Here is a 25,274-nt window from a genome sequence, read left to right on the forward strand (position 1 = left end):
CCTTTCTTGAGTTGTTTTATAGTCTGCCACAATGTTTTAAAACTAATGAAGACTGAAAGAACTGCAGTGAAATGCTCTTTGATCCTGCTGAACAGTCATTTAAAAATTTACATGTGGGCACTTTGTCCCAGTGCTGGAAAATGTCGGTCTGGAGAAGGCCAGGATGAAATTGAGAGCAAGGGACTTGTCCTGCAAGGCCCTGGGACTGCCAACGCCTATGGGCGCTGAAATGCAAAGTCAGAAAGCTCTAGCCAGTGTCCTCTGTCCAGAGAGCTCCACAGTACAAAGACTTGGCTTAACAACTGTATATTCCCCCAGTAACCTGTTAAGTATTTTAACAAAACCAAGTTCAAATGTAACTGAAAACTAACATCAGTCAAGATCAAAGAAGTGGTAGAAAGCATAAAAAAATAAAACTACATTGAAAGGAAAACACTCACATATGGAATCAGCAGCTCTACAAGCCCTTCTTGGACAATTATTAAAATAGATCTCAAACTTTGAGCCAAAATGCTCCATCTGGAATGCACAAACCCAAAGAAAGCACAGACTATCAATCAGTACTCAGTATCACCAAGTAAAAACCTTTTCACTGAGGCTTCCTACACAAGACCTGTGACAGTGACTTTAGGTGCCTTGCTTTAAGGAGAAAAAACTCCTCTGTTTTTAATAAAATTAAAGACTAGATGCTTTGAGAGTCTACTTCCCCATTGTCCTAGGTGGCTTTGAAAGGCAAAGCTTTCAAGCCACCTTTGCTCAGAGAGCTAATCTAGCTTGTACCTAAGGTCTCCAACTGAACTCTGGGTTTCTCAGGAGGGGTGTGGCTGTCCTGACTCTCACAAGCACAAACGAACAGCACATAATTAAGAGGGTTGCAAAATATGATGCAAAATCCTGGAAGAAAAACAAGAAATGTGCAAATAATAGCAAACAAATTATGAGAAAAAGTTTGCCATTAAATCTCTCACCTTGGCCCTCTGGACAGACAGGGTTAAATTCAAATCTTCATTAAAATGGCAGAAAATTTGTGTGAATGCAAATCTGTCAGTCCATTTCTTCTTTCAACTTTGTTATAGCAGCCACTGAAGTAACAAGGTAATGTCCATTTTATGCAGTTCAACTTCAAGCAAGCCAAATATGCATCCCAGTAATGCCAATCATTTATGAACGCTATCCTGATTAAACACTCATTGCTAGACAGCAAAATTAGGGGTAATCATTACATGAAAGACACCCCAATTTAGTACAGAAGACAAAGTGTCTCAATCCCATATTTGGAAAGTAATTTACACTTGTGCATATATAAAACACACAAGACTACAAAAGCATGCAGAATAGAGCTATAACTCAGCAATGACATTAAAGAAATAACAACATTCATGAACTTATAAAGTAATGTGTGTGATCAGATTTTCATCCACCCAAGACATCAGGAGGTGCTTAATGAACTTTGGAAAAAAATAGATGTGAAGCTTTGCTACCTAGCTTATAGGTAAAACACTTTTAAAGTTGTTTTGAAATGAAATCAATGCAGTTTGCAGGTATACAAACTTTAGAAAACACCTTCATATCCCAGGGTAAACATCACAACACCTTTGAATATGCACTGTGCACAATGCCATTACAGCATTTCATACATTAGCTTGAAAAGGCAAAATAAAACAAGAAAAACCACCCCAAAAAGAAAATCAACGTTTTCCACATTCATACAATTTATTACAAAACTTCAAAGTAGTGCTATGGTATATATAAAAAAATCAGGACATGCCATCGTTCAGCTGACAGATAGAAATGCCTGTGACAAATTTTTGCCATCAATTCTTGAGACCTGAAGCCAAACCTCCAGAGGCATCCACACGAGGTGTTGGTGTGTGGAGTGTTTAGGTGTGTTAAGGCACGGCGCTTAGAAAAGTCAGCTTTTTCCAACCACTGGTGACTCATCAGCGTTTCTGACATTTTCTCATACATCACACAAATGCAAATCACCAGAGATGAAGCTTCAAAAGCAACAAAAGCACAGAGGAAGTTCTGAAAAACCGATACGATACATAATAACCTAAAATGGCAGGTGAAAGTTATAATACTGTGCAAACACACGTACAGTTACCGTAAACAGGCCACAAAGTCTTAGTATTAACCACAAAACTGTTCAGAACAACCTAGCAGATAAATGATTAATTCTTTAAACCCACCACAACGACTAGTCCAAACAGTGTACTCTTGGCAGTTTCTGAATAAAAAGGTACAGGAAGGATAATAAAACCACATTGGTAAGTATGAAGACAGTGTTATGAAAGGAATCAAAAAAGATACACTATAAGTTGAATAACAATGATTATATAAAACAAGCAGGTTTACAACACGATCTTCAGACTTTGTGTTTTAATGCAGGTCTTGGTCTGTGGCATCCAGCTTTAGCATTTGAGCGTTACCACGGGCAAAGAAAAGAGAGCACCCATCCACTTAGAGAACCGTATGCTGCTGGGAACAAAAGTGGAAAACAGAGCATTAGAAAGGACAAACTCTCAGCACTGTCAGAGCACTGGGGGCTGTCAGACCCCTCTGAGCAAAGCAGCATAATCCAGGGAATGGGGAGTTGCAGTTCCTGCAGCACAGGCACCTACATTGCAACCAGATCAGCTGAGCAGTTTGGTCCCAAATATTTATCACAAATGTCCAATAAGAGCTTCTAAATGAGAACTTATTTTTAGCTACGTAACTTCTTAGGCACCCACACCCCCCCCCTCAGCCTGCAAGAACACCAGGAGAGCGTCACAGCTCCTCTCAACAGTCCTGCACACACACATCAACCTTGGCCTGCTCTCTGAAGCATTATTGCTGCTGAGGGAAACAAACCACTCAGCTAAACAGGGCAGGCAGCAAACTCAACGTCAGGAACCAACACTGCTAAGGTAAAGCAGGAAAGCAGATATTTCTTTCAAGCATTCATATAGCAGTGTACCTGAGGCCAAAAAAAAAAAAAAAGAAAAAAGGGATACTGGTCTGTAATTTCAAAAATAACTATCAGTTTTGGGTATTTCTACAGTTACTTGCCAATCAAAAAGGCTGCTACAAAGAAAGGTGAATCCCAGCTTTCTCTGAAAGTTGGATCCTGCTTAAGAAGTTGTGTCAGATTTGGAACTCAGGGGATACACCTCAAATTCTCCAGTCCCAAAAATATACTCATTCCTGACAGAAAAAGTTAGTTTAATCTAAGTGCTCATCTGGATGGAGAAAACAGAAATATCCTCTTGTGTTTCTTTGCCAATTTACTTGTGAAATACAGTGTAACACCCATCCAGACTACAGTGGGGATACAGAGCCATGTGCTTTGCTCTTTGCCCTTCCAGCTGTGGGAGTTCTGTTCAATACACAATTCCTTCTCATTTTAAGGAGCCCATCACTTCTAATAACAACTAAACAAGCAAGGTAGCAATAAGGCTTTAAAGCCAGAGTCCATAAATTGCTGAGCAAATTCAATACTCAATTTCAAACTCAACCTGTTGTGCTACACTGCTACTTTGGGTTTGAAAGAGAAACTTGGTTTCTGCCACTGCCTTCCCAACTCCAATCTGTTGCAGAAGATACCTCAAGAAGAAACTGTAACTCATGTTTCAGACTCACAAAAAGACTGGAATTTCCAATAAACACAAAGCTTTGGGTTCTAAGCACAGCTGTGCATTGATGTTCGCAGCATTAGCTACACAATACCTACATTTTACAAGCTCCTAGAACACACTTGGGCAAAGTATGCTTGTAATTTTAACATGGATTCATTTCACTGCTCTTTCTTCCTCATCTCCTTGTAAGGCAATATTTTATGATACCATTAGGTTGATACTATTCTTGACAAGTTTGACCTCCAGCTTTACTAGACCAACCTTACAGCCTGCCATGCTCATTTCACCAACACCCACAGTTAACAAATGCCTCCATCTGCAACGTGAGTTCATACCACCATTGAACAAAGAGAATATTTCTCCAGTGGGCCACTAAAACAAAATTCTCTCAGTAAGCAGCATAACTAGCAAGTACTACATACACCTGCACTCTGATCCAGTGGTCACACAGAGTGCTGTGTTTATGAAGATTTTGAACATCTTTTAAAGGAAATGGGTTTGTCCCCTCAGCTCTTCCAAGACCACCACTACAACACAGGGTGACTTGGCACCTCTGTGCTCACTTCTGAACTCCAAATGAGAGAAATTTGCTTGATTAGCAGCTATATTTTCTCACTCCAATTGTTTTTCTTCAAATATCACCCATTTTATGATAACTACTGTCCTTTGAGTGTCCCATCATCAGCAAGAACTTTGGGAAATGGCATCTTTCCAAAAGGCAGAGGAGTACTGGATGACACCAGTGCTCTGCTGTAGGTTTTGACTCATTTTGTCACCACACCCCAAACATTTTGGTTTTCTGGTGTTTCAGTCACCCTCTGTTGACTTCACTGCTTCAAGTTTGTTCCCTTTCCTTTGCTACTCTGTAGCAAGACCTCAGACTTCCCCACAGGAAACATCACCAGCCAAGTTAACAGTAAATTACAAAATTGGCCTTTAAACTGATTACCAGTGCTCATCAGTTTACTATGTCAGTAGGGGTGATAACCACAGAGTCACATCTAAGTATCCAAGCTTCAAAACTATCAGAAATGATCCTCTGTTTCTTTAGGGAAAAGTGGCACTGACACATTTTCAGGTTCCTCATGTTACCTTACAATTTCCAACAGAAGTCTGTTCTCTAGAGGAGAAAAAAAACCTTGTGCCAGCCCATCAATGCCGGGCTTGCTGACTTGTGCACAGTCAGAGGAGCTGAGGAGAGCTGGACACTGACAGCAATCTCCTGCTCTAGTTTCTAGCCAGATAAACACCCACTGGCAGTGCCAGGCAGTTGCTACAAATACTACAAATTTGCCCAAGCTTCACATTCTCTGGGCTCTCAATTTCAGCTGCCAAAAAAACTACAACATCATTTCTACTTCCTCAAATGACATTTCTCATCAGATCAATTCAGCATTCAGCAGCACCATTTTAGAAGGCTGGTTGCTATGACAGTGCTTTGTGTTCTTCTGTTAAATGATGTCAATTCATTGGGAGAAAGAAGGAGCTGTTTGGTGTCTTTAGCACTGTTCTTATCAAGAACCAGAACAGTGTTAATGTGCTCAGGAGGCTTTAAAATGCTTGTGGAAATCACAAGCTATACTAATAGAATTTTCAACATCCTACAGTTATTTTAAGTGCAAGATGCTTGGGTTTCTTTTTTGTCTGAACATATTTTCCTAACTATAACTACATTTCCAGATGGCTGTATTAGCATTCCACAGCCTGGCTTCTGTTACTGATTTGTCCCAGTATGATCTTGAAACTGAGTGAAGACAGACAAATCAGATTTGTAAGAATAACAAGAGGAAAACAGATTGCAAAGAGATACACTTTGAGAAGCAGAGGAGGAAAGGGAAGAAACATCCACCAATAACCATTACACTTGGTATAATTATTCCTGCTTTTCATATTAATTGCTCATCTGAGATGGACAAGTTCAGAAACTCATAAATATGCTATTGGAGTTCCTGCAAGCTTATTTAAAAAGCATTTCATATTTGAGCACCCAAATAAAACTAAATGTGTTTTAGGTTTTGCTACCTTATTCCACCTTCCATCTTTCTCTTCAATCCTTCATGTGAACTGTCAAATATAAGAACCAATAAGCCCCTACACTTTATAGCAGTATCTTGTGTTTTGCAAGAAAAAACTATTTAGAGAAAGGTTAGCAAGGGGAGAATATCAAAAGTCAGGGTAAAAAAAATTGTTACTGCTTATTCTAAGAATATTCTGGTGTCTAGCTGTGCTCTCATTGCTGCTCCACCTGCACTAGTTGCACACAGAAGTTATTAAATGTTTAGAGGAAAGAGACAAAAGTGTAGGTCAACACACCTCCTTTGTCAGGGCTACACTCTAAAGATCTTCATCACCACAATCTGGTCTCACAGGCTTTTGTCAGAAACTGCAGCTGGAAACAGGAATGACCAGTGTGCCAAAATCATCTTCCTTTCCTACCTCTAACCCAGTCTTCACCAGCATTCATCTTCATTCCCTTTCAGGATTCTGCTTCTCCAGAGCAAGAAATCTGTCTGCCCTCTTTGGAAACTTGGAATGTATTCCCTGCATCTAATTTTTGCCTTTGTCACTCCCTTTATTCTCTTATTCCAGCCTTGAAAGTAAAGGAAACTGTTTGAAGTGAATTCTCCCTTTGCTTTTTCCATAAAACCTTTAAAGATGGCCCTACTCAAAAGGGATCAGGCAAACCAGATCTTCCAGTCATCCCATCTGTGTAGCAATTTCTGGTAACACAGACTTCCCAGTCTTTTTGGCAACAATTTGGGTTTAGCACTTTTTAAACCATTATGCAATGCTCCTCCTAGAAAACCCCAAAGCATTCAGCAATCTCCTCCCCACTCCAAAATACACCTGAAATCAGAAGTGGGTATTTCACATATTTGATATTAACACATTTCATTACCCTATTGTTTATTCTCCAGCTCTTACCTATAAAGGTCTTCATACCATACCACACCACACCCCACTTTTCCCAAAATACCTGAAAACTGGGCTTTATGTAGGGGAAAGTATTTTAAGAGACTTTTGAGGAAAACAGAAAAATTAGGTATGTATCCAAAATAAAAAGAGTGAAAATATTAATTTTTACATAAACTCTCTGTTTATAAAGTCACATATTTTTCTCAGCACAAAGTAAGGGTGCAAAAGAGCAATGGGAGGAGAGACTGTGCTTTCAGTAGGACAGGTGATCCTTTAAAGTTCCTGTAAAACTAGAACCTGAGAGATGTTCAAGATAAACTGTGATAGAACAAAAAGATTAATACCAACTACATTTAAATTTGTTGGCAGTTTGACTCTGTTAACCACTGTGTTAATTACAAGTTTCCTGGTTTCTCTAGAAATAGTGATTTCAATAAAATACAGCAAATAAATCTGATGGGAATGGTGGAGGTTGAACTCATCACACCTCCTAAGTTGCAAAGTCAGTTCACATGCATGAGAGAAACTCCCCCAAGGCTAAGCTCTGGATGAGGATTCCCTTCCACATGCAGCCAGGATCACACAGCAACACCCTGCTTTAGGAGGACTGCATCTCCAGTTCTGACTGCACACTGGCCAAAAAATTACTCTAAAATAAATCAATCTATCACTCTCTCTCTCAAGGGTAACAAAACCAGAAGTTCCAAAGTCTTTCCTAAAAGCAATCTGTTAAACAATGATTTCCACAGCAGCTGCAGAAATGTAGCTTAGCAAATTCCAAAGTAACAGCAGGACCTCCATGTATGAGGATCTCATTCAAATCCTTCTCAGAATCATCCATACTCAAGTACTTCAGCCCAATTAACTTCACCTCAAGATTTAGTTCAAATCACAACAAGATCATGGGAACACTTAAATCTGCACAGTCTGCTTAACAAACAGAGTGGTGCAAGCTGCACTCCAGATTAGCAGAGTGAGGGATCTACAGAAGGACATTTCCCCAGGACAGACATGAGCATGCTCAGAACTCTGTTTACTTAAGTAGCCATGGCTGCAGATTCAGCCTGGGACAAACCATGCTCCAGTTCCTTTTTATAAAGGCCATATCCAGTATTGCCAGAAGCAGTGAAACACAGGGGATCATTTCTGGCTAACCATTAATGGCAATACTACATCCCATCAGCCCTCAGACACTGATTGCACAGCAAAGGCAGCATCTAGGAGCTGAGCAAAGAACTCTGAGTATATTTGTACCCCTTGCCATCCTCTGCCCTGCCAACAGCAGCTGTGGACAAGGGTAGATTTATGGTGATTTTTTTCTTATTGAGTATCAGTTTGAAGGTGCCATGTGATTAAACATGATTTCTAAATCCTACAAGGAACTGATCTCCTTAGCAAAAACCAGTAACAATAATTTACACTAAAAAAGCTTTCCTACACTAAATAACCATTTCTACAAGTGGTAAGAATTTGGCCACATGACAAGAAAGTCAAAGTGAAAACTTGGAACCTTCAATTGAGTCTATAGTATTTAACACTATTGAACAGGCTGCAAAATGACCAGCTCCTGGCTGGACAATGAGAGCTTTCTGCCAGACACTGCCTTCATGTACACCATGTGGTCAGCCACAGAATTATCCTCAGTGTTTAGATTTCCAGCTCTGGGAAAACATATCTTAGTATGGAAGTTGGAAGACATGATGTGAAGACTCCTCCATCTGCAACATTTGGAACTGTGACTGTAAGAAACCTGAGACTGAATTACTGAATTCCCTTTAAGTACTCCACTCAGAGCTAACAGTGCCCATACCAGTAAAACCATCAATTTCTGCTTAACTGAGAACCCAGGGAATAAGTTTATTTCTTAATGATTTTTTTCTTTTTTTATGTAAACAGGAAGACTGAAGGTTCAAATAAAGGCAACAAAAAATCTCCTTATTTTAGGCTTGGAATGTTGGCAGCTGACACAAGGTCATAAGGGATAATATAATCCATTTTATTCAAGCTTTACATTCCACAAGACCAGCAATCACAACTAGAGTATTAAACTGAAGTATTAAGCAACAAGGGTTCTCATATCCTTCCATTTTTTGTTCTTGCATTTAAAAGAAGAATTCTACCAGAAGAAAGAATGAGTATGTGCTACAGGAATTTTTTTCTTCACTCACTCTGATCTCCCCTAATACATCAGACATATCAAGGGAGTCTCTATTCAGTGCACCTGAGCAAAATTCTGTCTGGCTCTTTGAGAAAACTGTTAAAAACTTGGCAGCCTCCATTAAATTAACTTTCTGACTAGCTTGTGCTAACAGAAGCAAAGCCTGATGATCCAAAAGTAAGGCACTGAAGAGAAGGATTTAGAGGTCATACAAACAGCTGGAAGATAACACAGGCATAAATCTTTTCTAGTCTATCATGACATCACTTTTTCCTATTAAGTACAGTAAATGCAAGGACAAATTAACAACAATCATTGCCAAACTCTTATGTAAGAGGTGAAAACAAGTCAGAAAAGCAATACCTGATGCATCCAGCTGTTAAGCACCTCAGTCATCACCAGGCTTCATCCTCATCTGGGCTTGCATCTGGGCAATCATCTCCTGCATGCGGCGCAGCTGGAAGAGAAACACACCCAAGTGTTCACAACAATTGCATGGGCAGAAAATCCAAGAATCCTTAAAATCCAAAAATCCAAGAAACCTTAAAACTTTTTCTTCCATGATAGAACACAGATGCTATTTTCCTCTTCACAAACTGGAAATTTTCAATAATTCACATAACTGACTATTTTGGTTTTCTCTATCTCTTATTCTAGAGTTCAGTACATCTAATTTTCACAAAAGATTTCTAAGAATACTTATAAGGAAAATTAAGCAATAGAATCCAAATCTTTGGAAGCCAGCTATGCTTGCAGACTGTGAATCAACATTTAACCTATCATAAGGAAAGCATGTCCTGCAGGTGTGCACAGAGCTACACCTGAGTGTGGCAGCTTTGTTCTGATACAGTTGCTCAAAGTGTACAATCATGTAGGAACACTCATTCTGTGAGTGTCAGAGAACTCTGCAAATTTTTAGCAGCAGCACCAGCCAAACATGAAAACAAGATTTAAAAACTGTTTCAAAAGAGAAATAGAAAGTTGTTTATAAAATTTGGAACACCAGACTAAACATATTAAGCAGCAATACTTTTTACATCTAAACAATTATTTTTCCTGGAAAAAACTGTTTGCTTAAGGCATTTTCTTATAACACTTAAAAGTTAGTTTCCATTTCATAAAAGGCCACTTATATATAATGCTTTGTTGCTGGCTGTTTTTTCAAAAAAAGAAAAAATATTAATCAAAACAAATGTTCCTAAGACAGAAGAAAGAACACTAATATGGATTTTCAAAGTACATATGCAAATGCCTCTAATTTGCTATACAAATTACTGGATACTTCCTTCCAAGTGCAGGTGGGGAAGCTCCACATACAGAACTACAAGAGTTCCATTTTACAAGGTGGGAAGGAAATGGGCTGCTATTTCCATGCACATGGTATAACCTATGAGTCCACCTCAAACCAGAGATGATGTAAAAATCTGAGGCTTGTACAGCAATTTCTCTTTTTTTTTCATTTAGTAGAGAAGCGCTTTCATTCATTTTCAGGTGGGAAACTAACTGAAAAATCACTCTGTCTAAACAATTCTACTCTATTTTCATCCAGTCAAACACATTAACCTTTGTGATACTTGTTACTCCACCAGGTCCAATACAAAAGAACCTGAGACAAATGCTTGAATATATGAATGTAGTGTTGCTGTTGTTTTGTTTAAAAAATCCAACAAACCAAAGAAACATCACAGAACAAGAAAAACTAACTGCAAGTGCCTATATCACTTTTTCTTGCCTGCTCTCAGATCCAGATTTAGGAAAAAGTAAGAAACAGAAGATTAACTAAAGAGTAAAAAAGATTGCAGCACAGCCAGCAGTACCAGAGCTGCCTAAAACTCACTGGCTTGTGGACTCATCCTCTTGCTGCAGCAGCACAGGGCTCAGAGAGGCTAAGTCAGGTTCCTGTGACTGCTGCAGAGATGCCCTCTGATAAAAGGAGATTCACACAGGAACAGCATGAAATGCAGCTAAGTCTGTGAGGATTATTATAAATCCATCTACATCTTTCTGCTAAGTACTTGAAACAAAAAACTTCTGATCAAGAAGATGGCAAAATGTTGCAGGAAGGAGGAAGAAAAAGCAGAAAGCTCCCAAAATCAGTGCTGGATTGATTTCATGATACAAGGAAAAAGAAAAGCTTCAAAGATCAACTTGTAAATATGTAAGACACCTGGTCTTTTGAACTGCCTCCCTGCAGATTTACCATCAGAATAAAACTAGCTTTTTGTAAGCTCTCCTACTTGAGCTTTCCCAAGAGCACTCCAAGCTGAGCCATGAAACATTCCCAAAATAGAAGCCATTCAGTAATCACAGGGGGAGATACTGCTGCACACATATTATGGTGATTGCTCAAATGCAGAATTCTGCTAATAGCCAACATTATATTTTAAGACTTAAATACAGCACTGAGAATTGCATTTTCTTAACTTTAACTGATAAAAAATGCCCATAGCACAGAATAAATCAGATGCTGCATATGACACAAATATAAGGTAGCCCAAAAGCCCCAGGAAACCTACTCTGCTCTAACATTAAAAGATTTTCCTTTTCCATCCTCATGTGGTGTTTTTGAGACCTACTGGTGAAGTCTCAGTCTTTTCCATTAGGCAAGGAACGGCCAAGTTTCTGAAGCTATTTTAGAATAATCCAGTAGAAAACCTTTCAGGCACAAGGCCTGTGAAAAAAACAAGGCACATTGTTGTCAAATTAAGAAAAGGGAACTAAGCTCTATTGTGCTCAAGGAGTAACCATGCCAGTCTCTACAACAATTCCTCTTTGAGTAGAGGACAGGACACAAGAGCTGTTCCTCCATGATACACTGCAAACAAAACCAGCTCATGTTCACCTTTCTGGACCTACTGAATAGACAGAAAAACCTCTGCTCTTCATAAAGGAGAATATAAAAGAATCACACCAAAGACTGAAATTGATGTCATGTCAACATCTTCATTCCCTTTGCTGTTGGGGACTGCAAGCATCAAGGGCAGAAAATGGCTTTGATCTTGCTCAGCAGAGTCCTCTCACTTGCAAGGGCAGCATTGATATATTTGTGTTCATCCCCTAAAGAACAGATGCTACAACATGACAGCACAGGGCCAATGCACATCATGAGTGGAAGGAAGCTAGGAAACAATGTTTGGAAATCTGTTAAAACAAATAATTCCTGTAAATTCTCAGATAACAAAAGGCAAAAGAATAAACATAACCTTGGTATAAATGCCCCTTAGTTTACTTTATGTCAGGTCTACAATTTAGTTCAAACAATCATGTAACTACTGCAGCAAACCAGAAAGGAAACAAACATTTAAAATGAGAGCTAAGGTTACAGAGTTAAAAGTGAATCATACATCTGGTTAACAGAATCCACACCTTTTACAGAAAGCACAGACACAGCTCTGCTGTACCTGCAGAATTTCACCTCAATACAGACACTATTCCTGTTTAAACAACATGAGCAACTTCTCAACCAACATGCAGGTATCACAGGAGCAGAAATATTAAGAAATTAACAGTATTTACTTCCCACTGATATATTGCGCCTCTACCAAGTCTGATTATTTCTGCCCATGCCTTTACATAAGAAAGGCATAAGTGAAGACACTGCAAGAACAGGGAAGATGGAAAACTGCACAGTGGATTTTCTAGTGAATGTTCCTGTAAGAGTTCTTTTGATTAAAAATACCTTCATACTTCCAATACCAAAGAACACAAGTAATTTTGTTAACTGAAGACAGGAAAAAATATTTCTGAAAATTTGGAAATGGAGTTACCATGAAGATAAATGTCTTCCACAGGACACGTTCACAAAGAGCAGAAGTCACTCACAGCCATTGATCTGTGCACACACTGCTCCTTCAAAAAACAGCTAAAAACAACCAAAAAAGCAATTGCTCAAAGAAGAAAAAAACCCAAGGTTTTGCACTCTAATTCCTCAGAGATTCCCATTGCAAACCGGGGTTTTCTTCTTAGGAAGTTCTCCAGGACTAAGACTGCACACTTCACAGGGCAAGGCTGAAGCATTCTGCCCCCTGCACTGGGCAGTAACATCCCACAAAATAAATTAAACTTTAGACCTGTTTTTATTTCCCCCAGGTCTGCAGGTCTTCATCAGCAGTCATGCTGTCTCTTCCCATGGAAGTTTGTCCCTTATCTCCCCAGACAATGCTTTCCCCGAGGCCAGCAGGGGCAGGCAGGTACCTGCACACACCTGTCCCATCCTCATCCTCACAGGGTCACTGCTGCTCCCCCCCGACTCCCACACTGACCCAGGGCTCTTTATCCCATCTGCCAAAGGGTTACACACATTCAAAAAGTGGAAAAACAGAGAGAAAAACAAGTTCAACATTGTGTTCGTTCTACCCTACAGAGCCCACTGCTGACCAACTCCACTGAAACAGAAGTGTGGAAAGATTTACCCAAAGTCTCAGGGTAGCCCACTGGAGAAACCCAGAGGAGTTTATTCCTTGCTGTTTTCATGTAATCACAGCCCTGACATTTTTCTGGAAGTACTACCTGTCAAAAACTTCAAAGATTTTTATTAACAAGATGTCTACAGAGTAAGAAAAATATGGCACAAAACTACAAACTAAGTTTGTGCCCACTTACACTATAACATCAAAATAATCTGTTCTGCATCATATTTACTGTAAGGAACAAGAATATCTTTATGCCTATTTTCATTTTCCAGCTCCAAAAAAACAGGTCATCCCCAAATGAGCAAAAGCAAAACCAGACTAAGCAATAAATCCAAAATGACAGATTAGCAATCAGAAATTGGCTGAACTGGGGACCACATCCTTTGGCATAATAAAAGACCATTTAGCAAAAGTGATGCCTTGATAAAGATGATCCTGGCACTAGTTCAAGCATTCATTCCTTCCAAGGTTATATAAACCTCACCAAACTGTAAATAGAACATCAAGCACCGTTACTGATGGGAATGCAGAACAGGAGGGGAAATGGATATTTGTTTTCTCTGTGAAGGCCATGGAATGCAAACCCATTTCCTCTGTGCCTCTTTCCTCCACAGATTTTTCCCAGTCTGAACCTTAGGGATGATTTAGAGATGAAGGGACTTCATACCAGCTTATCTACAGAAGATTCAGCAAAGCCTCTTGATCTCTTTGGAACAATAGAATGCAGAAGTTAAAAATGTATTTGTTTTTTCAAGTTCTAACCTAATCCCCTGCAACTTCAGCAGCAATTATTCAGAGATGATTAGCCCCAGAGGAAACTTACAAAAACTGCCCCCTGAGAATTTCAAGATTTCATCCCTTTAAGCCAAGTTATATAAAAGACACATTACATATTTATATACTGGTCTATTTTGACCACTCTGTGTCAATGCATAAATAGAAAAAAAACCGTATATAATATATATATAGTGCCTGTCATATCAACAGTTTCCAGGGAAAATATTTATAGGAGACTTTCTTCAGACACAGGTCTTAAAACAAACAGTTCTACAAGGATACCCAAAATTCTACCTAACTATTAGGCATGGGCAATTTACACAGTTCAAATAACAGGAGAAACAGTTATGACTTAAATTCTTTATGTCTACTTGTCTGCATGGAATCATGAAGGGAAAATAGAAAAACAAACAATCTTTTCAAAAAATGCTCTTGACTTTCTGAAGCATTCAGTGCTGCTGGCTATCAGCTGATGGGCTCCTGCTGCTTTGCACATGCCCCAGGAAATGGAGGCAGTTAATTTGTGTACAGAACACTTGCACAAGTTCCACTCTTGTATGTGCACAGTCATCAAGTGTGCTTGTGCAGCTGAAATGCAGTTATATAGTGATAAATATGCAGCTCCCTCAGTTTCCAGTAATTCATATTATTAACTACTAATTATGGTGATAATCAGCTGCTTCTGTATTTCCTTATAGGAAAATTTTTTCCTATTTATAGCAGCATGCCAGGGTTAGCCAATAGCTAACCAGGGTCAGCTATTTTTAAATATGGATGCTATAAGGGAAAAAGGAAATGCATAGACCAAATTAAATTTCAAAAATTTCCATGTATGGGAATCAATTTTCCACCTCAGAAACACAAAAAACTGTTTGTAGTTTTTTATTTTTTATTCCAAATCACTGCACATGTGCAATGATCGTTCCTGCAGTTATGAATGTGAATCCAAGCTGAATTGGATAAAAGAAGGATAAAGAGAAAAAACCCACTATCTTGCAATTGGCACTAAGTTTTCACACTGCAAGCAGTATAAGCATTGGCAGCATACTGCTAGAATTTAAACACCAGCCTAAACATTTCTGAGTCTACAAATTCAGCATTAAAATACTAAGCTAAAAGGCCTAGCAATAACTTGGAAAGAGAGTGAGAAATCAGAGTTTGAAAACACTGATTTCATAAACTGACAGGCACAACAAAAATACTATGATGTAAGTCAAGGTTAAGATGAAAAAACACATGTATTAATTATATTATGGGATTTTTTAATCTCAAGAGCCTACTTCTACTCCATAGCCACAAGACATAAGAACAAATTGACTGGAATGTGCTTGCAGTAAGCACCTGCACATCTGAAATGACATGAGACTGCCAGTCTATCCCACCACAGCACCCAGCATGTGTAGCTGACAAATATAAATTGATTTCAATACCTAAAATAGCAAATATCCTTATGGAAAATTAGCAGCCAAACAGGAAATGATAAACATTCTGTTTACAACCAGGAGTGCACACACTCCCTCCCATCCACAGTGCAAGTGACTATAAACAAAACACTGCAAGGGCCACTTGCATGGTCAGGTTCTGCCTCTCATTTTGCACAACTCCAGTCCTACTTGCCACAGGCAGCAGCTGAAGCAGAAATTGGAACCTAGCATGGCTTTTTAAAGAACCAGTTTTAGAAAGCTCCTCTTACCTCAGCCTCTTTCTGCTGGAGGATTCTATCCTTGTCCACCACTTCCTCTTCGACAGGCCTATTGAAGAAGAGAATGCATTGACAGCACAAAATACAGAAGTAAAAATCTCCGAGAGCAGATTCAAGACTCATATTTCAATTAATATAACATCAAAGTCTACATTCTTCCATGTAGAAGAAGGGCAAATTAGGACATTTTAAAACTCATGCTGCCCTTTTGTAAAAGGTCATCTTTACCTCTCCTGCTATTCACTCCCCATTTCTTAAATTTTCTTTACTGCTATATGGATTTTTTTTTTTTTGCAATTTACCTTAATGAAGAGATTTCCTTCACTATCCATCTATGGTACAAAAATCAAATACTAAAAAGCTGTGTAGGCTATTTCATTTCTTCTTTAACATCAAAATGCTTTGCTGAATACTTGAAGAACAAGTGAAATGCGGACAAAAGTAAGTTTCTATCCAAAAAGATGCAGCAAAGGCAGTTGTGGATTTTTTGCATTAACTTGCCAAGGACAGCCTTGCCAAGAATTAAAAAAGATATAAGAAACTCCATAAAACACACAAATTATCAGAAAGCATTGTTTGGTCTAAACTTCTCTCTTTAGCTACACATGAAGGAGCAAGAGAAGCAATACATCCCTAAGCAGACACACTGGGGCCTATTTAAATTTGCCCACTAGCATTCATTTTCTTCAAGCAGACATCCTTACATAAAACCTATCTTGCTTGCAGGCACCTTCTTCCTGCACATTCCAATTAAAAGCATAGAGCAAAAGGGATTTAAGCTGCTTATAAGCACAGCACTTCGCTATATATTACTCCTCTTCAAGAAGAGCATTTCATACAAATTTCAGAATTCCACAGATTGAAATCTCATCAGTAATAATTGTTTACAGGTGGGATTGGTCAGGAGGAAGAGCAGATTCCCTGTCAGTGGGCAGTGAGAGCAGCAGAGCCAGGGCAGCCCACACTTACTTGCCAGTGCGTTTTAGCCTCTCGGAACGGAAATTCTCGTAGTGCAAGTCTTGGGTCACCTCCTGCAGGTCCTGCATGTGAGTCCTAGAACATGCAAAGGGCTGTTGAACACTCAGCAAAGCAAAGAAAAAACACTCTTTTATCTTCTGCTTCTGTTTTATCCAACTAATGTATTTACCAGAAAATTAAAGCCTTACAGACCAAGCCAGCCAGAACTCTGCTTCCAAGTTCATTGATCTTTAACTCATTCCTAAGTGCCCCACCAATATCATTCAAAGACCCAAAAGATGCTGTCCTCCTCTTGGTCATTAATTATTTCAGATGAGTTGTTTATACCAGTTTTTGCAGTGTTAAGAACTTGCAAAGACAGTAATTCAGAAAGATACTTTAATTCCAAAAGTATTTTATTACTCCTAAGTGCTGTCAAATATCATTTGTAACTGGGAACTAGGTGGAGCTGCTTGGCTCGTACAGCTGCTGAGATTGCTTAACAATTTCAAATTGCCAAGAAAAAAAAAAGAAAACCCACTTGCTCCCAGTGCCCAGCAGAGGGCAATCCCTGCCCAGTGCAGACCCAATTTGGAATGACACAACGGAATTCATTTCCAACAATAGCAAAACATCGTTTTTTAAAAAAATCACTTCAAACCATTTACGCAGGCAGAATATCCGTATCGGCTAAAATCATAACGGGGTGGGGTGTCATGCTTAACAAAGGATTTACCCTACTGCCAAGAAAATTGCACTTTGCTTTTGGAATATTCTTCACTTTGAAGAGTATTTTAAAAGCCTCTCTGCCCCACCAACTGCACTATAACAAAACTTCAGTTGGTATGTTCAGCCATCAGATAAGTTTACATAAGGCATAAAATCATCACATATATCTGGAAACATAAAATATAGAAAATACTTTCTGAATTGAGAGATCAGAGGGTACAGCAGAAAAACAAGCTGCAGGGGACTAAAATGTAACTCTATGCTGGCATCAGGGCTGGTTTTAAATCAAGGAGTGAACATTGCCATAGGTTTGTAGCCATTGTGCAGTGAGGTCAGCACAGGAGATGGGATCACGTCACCATTACTCACACCAGCATTGTGCGCAGCTTGAGGAAATCATTGTGCTCTGGATTTTCAACCTCAACAACTCCCCAGGGGTACAGGCGGCCTCGGATTTTTTTCCCCTTCACCTCAATAAGTTGATTGGATCCAATAACAGCAAAGGGAATGCTAGCCTAGTCAAGACAGAAAAAACAAGTTACTGTTTTGATTTTTGGCTGGTTAGTTGTTGTATTTTGCTTTGTCTTTCTTTAAAGAAAGCACAACGATTCAAGTAACAGGCAAGAGAGGGGGAAAAGAAATGTTGACAAACACTCTCTACTAAAACCCTCTCACTTTAAAAAACCAACAAATCCCATTTTAGGCAATGGAACCTCTCCTCAGGAGCACCTGTAACTGTGTTAGGACTGATTTGTTTTAACAGAGGCCCAGAAGGAAATGACGCCTCACTTTAGGAACACTCAACTGTTGTTCAAGTACAGTTTGGGCATAATGTGTCATCTGACATAACATCATGCATGGAGAACAGCCAACAGAAACATACTTCAGATGCAGAGTGAAGTAGCTAGAAAGAGAATTTCAGACACATTCTTCAAACACCTTTGCAAGCACAAAGAGGAAATTACTTCAGTAAAACCTTGATTATCTGCTTTAACACAAGGCAAGTTGTTAATTAGTACAGCAACTATAACACCCACAATCTCTCTCCTTGCTCACATGTTAAAATGTTTGAGTCAGAAAACAGACTGCAAATACTAGTTCAAGGTGAACAGTGGTTTACAGTTAAAAGAGGAAAGAAGAGAAAGTCATGACACACTACACTTGGAATTCTGATGAAGCAGAGACTGGAATAAAAGGGATTATAACTCAGGGTCAACACACAAAGGAAACTGAAATTTTCAACACATTGTGAAAGGAATAAAGTATCGTTAGGCATGTTGTAGATTGAAGAACTACAGCAGCAAAATTATAAACTAGGAGTGAAACTTGCCTTTAAAACTCTAGTTTGTTCTTTAAACTCCTCATCTTCATCAGAATCTGCATCAGGGAGCTGATAAATCCTAATGCCATGTTCAGAAATCTCATCCAGAACCTGAAAGTTTGCAAAAAAGAAAGAATAATACTCTTACTTCATCGAAGAGGTATTCAGTTTAAAATATATGAAATTGATTAACTAGTCTGTCACAAATATTCACCTGACTCAGTGTCCAAATTGCAAAATAGCACAGACTTGAAGATTTTTTAAAAGGCACAAAAGACAAATGTATTTTTGGAAAACACAGCAAGTAAATAATTTAAAAATGCCAGAAGTTTTACAAGGCAAATACAGAAGCAAAGTGAGGTTAATATGAAAAAAGAGAAGTAACAAGAAGGAATTCATTAGTGACAGAATCAAAATCATTCACCCTGTGTCCAAGTATATTTTTGTGCATTTCATACATTCAAAAATGTAGAAGACAGTGCCTAGTGCCTCTTGAATCAAAAAAGATAAAAGCTTATTATCCACTTTCACTGGAGAAAGTAATTGAAAAGCCACTAAGAAAAAGATCCTGTTCTTAAATGGTTTTCTTTGTCACTAATGTCTGAGGGTAACATAAAAAATACAGTATCTGTATTCCTGGGCACATTCTTTTCCTAATGAAATCACTGCAGGGGTGAGCAGCCAGCATTAACTCCAGGCCTTTGGCAGTTTCAAAAGGTGGCACAAGTCAATTCCTGTTTCAAAACCAAAGAGAATGTTTCTGCTGCCACACTTCTGAGTACACTTAAATCAGCTCTTGTCACTGCAGCAAATGCACTGACAAGTTACTCTCAGTAAAGGAAGTGTGGTGGTATAAGGAGAGAATGAAGAATGCTGAGATTCCACAATGACACTCTCCAAAGTGATCCTGGATGCTTCAGCAGAATAGGGGAACTGTGCAAACTTCCTAGAGCAGTGACTGTAACCCCACCAAGAGCACCTGGACCAAGCAGCTGCCCTGCTCAGTGCACTCTCAGCACAGACAAAGTGTGGGCAAATTCAGGGAGAGTTTTGAAGTAATGGTAAAAATATTCAGAAGAACCTCTGTAAGGACTTGTGATGCCATTAGTGTGTATACAACTGGAAATTAACTTGGCAGCATGAAAACAAGTAGACTTTAAATAGAGAGGTCTTAATGAGCCTTCTCTGAGTATTGCTGGGTTCCTCCATCTTCCGTCATGATGGCAACTGACAGCTACAGAATAAATGAAAATTGTCCAACCAGAACTTGGTTATTTAACAGGTGTTTAAAAGAAAACAATTCTCCAGACCATTGGCAGAGGAAAGTCCATGCATGAGCCACAGCTGTTCCCTGACATTGTTTTCCTGCCAGGTACATAAACATCCCCCACACTCACACACGCACTGAGTGCCACGAGCCCCCACCTACACAGAGAGCAACATTTTATAGAGAGAAAAGAAATTTGGGAGAAAGTGTTGCCAAAAAGTAAATAAGACATTCACAAAATGACATTTAAATCCATGGATTTTGTTACTATTTTGCAAAATGAAAGAGAGCTGAACTGTCACCAAATGCCAATAAAAGATGCACAGCTGGGATGGGTGGGGCAGCACGGCAGTTCGATGCCTTTAAGTAGTTGCATAAAACAAGAAAGCACATTTAACCTGGCTGAGATCTTTGAGATAAAATGCAAGTGGAACAATAACGGGAAAGCCAACAGCAAGGGGTGCTAGAATAATATATTACAGCTGTTAAACCTAGTGCTTTCCTGAAAGGAAAAAGAATTGCAATAAAAACAAACTGTATTTTATGCTCCTAACAATGAAACAGCATTTTGCTTCTTCAAATCTCAATTTTATTGGCCTCAGAGGATTCTGTGTTCCTAAAGATTAGCCTTCCCATGGGAAATTAAAAAAAAAGTCAAAATATTAGTTCCCCTCTCATGAAGTCATTCTTTTGAGCATGTTTCCTTAGCACCCTTGCATGGCACAGCTTGTGAAACTGCCGTGCATTTCTTCCCACTCAAAAGTTTGAAAAAATAACTTTGAATTCCAGAAAGCCCAAACAGGAATTACTCCAAGCTGGGTTTCCTTTGCAAGCACCACAAGCTAATCTTGCTGCTTAATCCATAGCGGCAAAACAAAAACATTTTACTTCAGATTGATGGCCAAATGGCAGAAACATCTAAAAAAAGTAAGACTTCAAGCTGCGTCAGCAAAGCAGGACTTTGATTCCTACTCTTGATTAGAGACTCTGTTGGCCAAGATGCTTTGAGTTAGAACAATATACAGTAGCTTTGATTTTCAAAGCTTTGGAAGCACATTATACATTTGACTTAATATAAACTCAGTTTGCAGAGTGACCTTTGCCAGCAGTATAAAAATAATGAAACTTGTTTACCTGCTCCCTAACCACTCCCTTAGACTACAGATGCCCTTCTTCTTGTTGTACTTAGCAGTGCATAAATGTGGTGTCCATATGTCTAAGTCCAGACTGTTTTAAAGATCAGTTAGTTAAAAGTTAGTTAAATTCCCAGTGAATTGCATTTTTAAATAATTAATGTTCCACTTAAATGCCTCCTTCAAATCTTTCAACATCATTTTGCTCCCAAATGCTGAACCAAAAAGTAAGCAACTGTGAATACTGAGCCTGAAGTACACTGCTGAAAGGGTGAATTATGGGAGCTTTATAAAAAGTGGCAGCTCCACAAACAGTGTAGATAAAAATCTTTCACAAAGTCAGTACAGTAACAGAAAAGGAAAAGCAATAAAACCTGCACAATCAGCCACATTTTTGCTTTATGATTTCCCTATGAGTTCCTTCAATTTGAAAGCAGTGCACCTGTCATTACCATATAGTATTTGTGGAGGAACAAAATTAAAGTTCAAGAGCTGGGACAGAATTTCTCCCAGCAAGATCCAAAGGTGGTTCTTGTCCCAATGAACAGACTTTCTAAAATTTCCTTCCTCCTTTCACCTGGTTCACCATGAAGCTGCTCATTTCTGTACAAGTATCTCCTCTTTTCAGTGGATCTTTGCCTGCATTGCAGACAAGGTTCATACAGTCACACTGTCCTCACTTTTAACCTTCTCAAGAACTAAGGGGCACTCTGGCCACAGCTCTCAGACATCTCTGCTTCTTTCAGGATTGTCTGAACCCCTGTTACAAACAGTGCTGCTACTGGGTGCACAGCTTTGCTAAGATACATGAAGCCAAGAACAGCCACATTCTTAGCAAGTGTAACTGGCAAAGCACATCAGCCTTCAGTGAAGCCTTCCCACCTCACACTTCCCCAAGATCAGGTCCTCGGCCAATATCATTTACCCCTCTTCAATTAGAAATTACTTTATATTTGTCTTTAAATTGTATGGATTGCTCTGTTCTCATGATCAAGTGTTAGACCTACTCTTCTCTTCAGCCTCTCCCTCTCCTTCAGTGTCAGGGTGTCAGCCTTGGCAATCACAGGGACAATGTTGACCTTTCCATGAAGAGCCTTCATGAACTCCACATCTAATGGCTTCAGTCTGCCAACAAGCAGGGAAAAAAAAGATTTAAAATAGTCATGGAGTCTTGTGTTGTTTGCTTTATAACAGACCAAATGTATTAAAAATTATTTATTTCAAGTGTCAACATAAACAGTATTTTCAGAATAAATTAAGCCATTAAACTTAATGCCTTTGCTTATCAACTTGATTGTGCAAAGTTTAAGTTTTAATTACAACTGTCTCTATATAATGAAGTGGATGTTAAAAGCATTTATGTTTCTGAGTGATAAACAAAGAAAGGCAGTACTGACTGCCTTGAAACAATATCAAATGCAAAAGGGGACAAAGTAAAGGAGAGCACTAATCTCCATGGACTGTTTTAATTGCACTAACTGAGAGGTTGGGGACTCAGTTAACATTACTGCTAAGTTACCAGTTTGAGTAATGAACAGACCTATGATCTGTTATGGAGGCACAACACCCTAAAGCAGAAAAGCTCAAGGTTTTCCTTACCCGTGCCCGAAAGGAGAGATGAAGTAGAAGCAGCAGTGCACTCTGTTGTCGATGATGTGGCGCCTGTTCAGCCCACTCTCGTCATGGAGGTACCGCTCAAACTGGTTGTCAATGTAGTGGATAATTGTTTTGAAGCTGTGGTATGGGAGGGGGGAGAAAGACAGGCATCTTACATCAGCTTTAAATAATAAGGAATCAGAACACTACTGTTACAGAAAATTTAACTTCCTAGCATTTTATCCAGTAAAAATATTTTTTACTGAGGAAAAATATTTTGATAATGCAAAAGGGTGTTTTCTTAACAACCACCAAGTGTCAACTTATGCCTAGAGCCAATTTCAAGTGTTACTCTGTTCACTGGATAAAAAGTTCAAGTGCAAGCTCAGAAAAAAGCACTTGGTGCTGAGACAACACAGGAACAGAAGACTGAGGATTTTTTTGCTTTTTTTTCTGGGGGTAGGGGCTGAAGATTTGTTTTTAAACTGGTTGACGAATGACATATCCCGGATATCCTCCTGATTTACAACCCTGACCCTAGAGCCAGGCTTCTATAGTTACCTCTGAAAATTCTGGTATTCTGTTAGAATTAAGTACAAATACATTTGCAAGTCATGCACTCAAGCATCACATGATTTATTAAGCTATTTTTGTTACCTTACAGAATTCTTTTCTGTTGGCAAAGGAAAAACCTAATAAGTTCAAGGCAATTTAAAATATTCCCTACAAAGAAGTAAATGAGCACAAAATCTGAACACAGATTAATCAGACCCAGAGAGCAGTGACCAGAGAGAAAAGAAAGCAACACATAACTAAGAAGATCATTTTAAGCTATTCCAGAGCATGCAGACACCTGCAAACACCATTTATATAAAAGGACACTTTACATTAGGTACTGCAGGGGAAGGGAAGGAAACAGCTGACGTAGATAAGGTGAGGCAGATGATTGTGTATCATGAACATGTCTTAAACTACTTGAGAACAAACTCAACAGAAAGCTTGAGAAATAGGAACACCCATATTTCTGTTGCTGAGAAAACACAAACTTGATGAGATACATTTAAGGAGGAAACAGAACAGATAAAAGAAAATTAATAATTTGGAAAATGAACACAGAATGCTGGCAAACACTGCAATAGGCAGCAACGTTTTACCCAGGGCTGCATGGCTGCAAAGGAGATAATAAAAGAAAGTAACAAGAATGATGGAAGAGATCCTGGAGGGAATTTGATTCTCCAAAGCTAACTAAGCTTTTGAATGGAGAAGGAATAAATCCACAGTAGAATATAAACACACACATTTACATCATTGCAAGATTTAGCTATTCTAAGTCATATTACAGAAGACAAGAAAGCAAAAGATGGAATTCATTGGGTTTTGACCTTCGTGCTACTCATTAAGAAACAGTATCTTAAAACCTAAATGTGCAGAACCACATCAACATGGCTTTTGTTCCTGTTAATCTTCAATACCTCTCTTAGCTGGTAAAAGGTAACGAGACTGAAGACATACAAATACTAGGACAGAAACCAAACACTAACAATGGGAGAGAACTGTCACACATTTCCCTGGCAATGCCATTAGTTGACGTGCAGTTTTCTAGGTCTGATTTTCCCTGTAAATACGGTGTCAGTGTCCTGCAGCTCCTGACTTCCGGGAAACACCTGGCTCACACCACACTGTGTCATTACATGGGAGACAGCACATCCTGTATTCTAACAGCAAACAGCACAAATGCTGCATTTAAACCCACTGGGGAAAATGAACAATATTATCAAGCTGCCAAAACCTATAAAATATAGCCTTAGTCATTTAAAAAAAAAAAGAAAAATAAGAAATAAAAAAAAAATTAGGAGCAGCCAAAGAGCTGAGAGCAGCTATCAAAGAATGACCCGTGACACTGCAAGCAAGATGAAATAGAGTGTGATCAGCAATATCTAACAAGTTCACTCATAGTCTGTTTTTGTCAACCACTTTTTTGAGGCCAGATTTCAAAGTAAATCTGAGCCTCAAGCAATTTTTTTCCTCCCTTGATTAGATCCCCTCTGTTCTGATGGAAGATGTTATTTTAAGGACATGCTTCTCTCATGATCCCAATGTACTTATGCATGGAAAGACTCTGAATGTGTCAAACCTCCCACCACAGAGAATCTTGCTGTTCTCCAAACACACCTCTAAAGTGATGCCATGAGCAATCCTAGCTGTGGGTCTGATTCTAGAATACAGAACTCCAGCCTGCACTAAAGCTTCACACAGAATCTTTAAAAAATCATCATGGTTAACTGTGCTTCACCTCCAACTTACCTTTCATACTGTTTTAAGTACAGTAGCATCCAGAAAACAAGAATTACACTACTTCAGAAAGTGTGTTGTACTAAATCTATAACTAAGCATTTCCCAATCCAACAGTTGTTTTTCCAATCCTATCCAACAGACCTCCTGGACACACTCCTACTAGCACAGAATCCTAATCAGTACTTCTTCTTTGACATAAAATACATAAAAATTTACCTCAGCTGCCATCCCTGAAAGTCAAACTCTAAAATTTAGCCCTTTCATCAATGCACAGAGACTAAAAGCCATTAGGGAACCTACTCAGGAGAAAGATATTTGAAACTCTCCCAGCAATTGCTACCTCCTTGAGACACCATGCCACTTTATCTGTGTTCAAAAACAGCCTTGGTAA

The 25,274-nt window shown here is 38.9% G+C and overlaps 1 protein-coding gene across 2 annotated transcripts in view; it reads right to left on the bottom strand.

The window, feature by feature from the left end:
• Window positions 1–1,690: 1,690 nt before the first annotated feature.
• The window catches only part of LOC102068389 (septin-2), a 33,772-nt gene continuing 10,188 nt past the window's right edge, over window positions 1,691–25,274 (bottom strand). Inside the window, exons 6-13 of one of the 2 annotated variants that reach the window (XM_005488906.4) lie at window positions 22,592–22,726; window positions 22,000–22,117; window positions 18,602–18,703; window positions 17,641–17,786; window positions 16,555–16,638; window positions 15,577–15,634; window positions 9,058–9,151; window positions 1,691–2,478 (exon numbers count right to left, since the gene is read on the bottom strand). In XM_005488906.4, coding sequence (XP_005488963.1) covers window positions 9,083–9,151; window positions 15,577–15,634; window positions 16,555–16,638; window positions 17,641–17,786; window positions 18,602–18,703; window positions 22,000–22,117; window positions 22,592–22,726 — 712 coding nt within the window. In that variant the 3' untranslated portion in view covers window positions 1,691–2,478; window positions 9,058–9,082. Of the gene's footprint in view, window positions 2,482–9,057; window positions 9,152–15,576; window positions 15,635–16,554; window positions 16,639–17,640; window positions 17,787–18,601; window positions 18,704–21,999; window positions 22,118–22,591; window positions 22,727–25,274 lie in introns of both variants that reach the window. The other variant, XM_005488907.4, reaches the window with a different exon arrangement.

Source organism: Zonotrichia albicollis, chromosome 18 (genome assembly GCF_047830755.1).
Source record: "Zonotrichia albicollis isolate bZonAlb1 chromosome 18, bZonAlb1.hap1, whole genome shotgun sequence".
Lineage (NCBI taxonomy): Eukaryota > Metazoa > Chordata > Aves > Passeriformes > Passerellidae > Zonotrichia > Zonotrichia albicollis.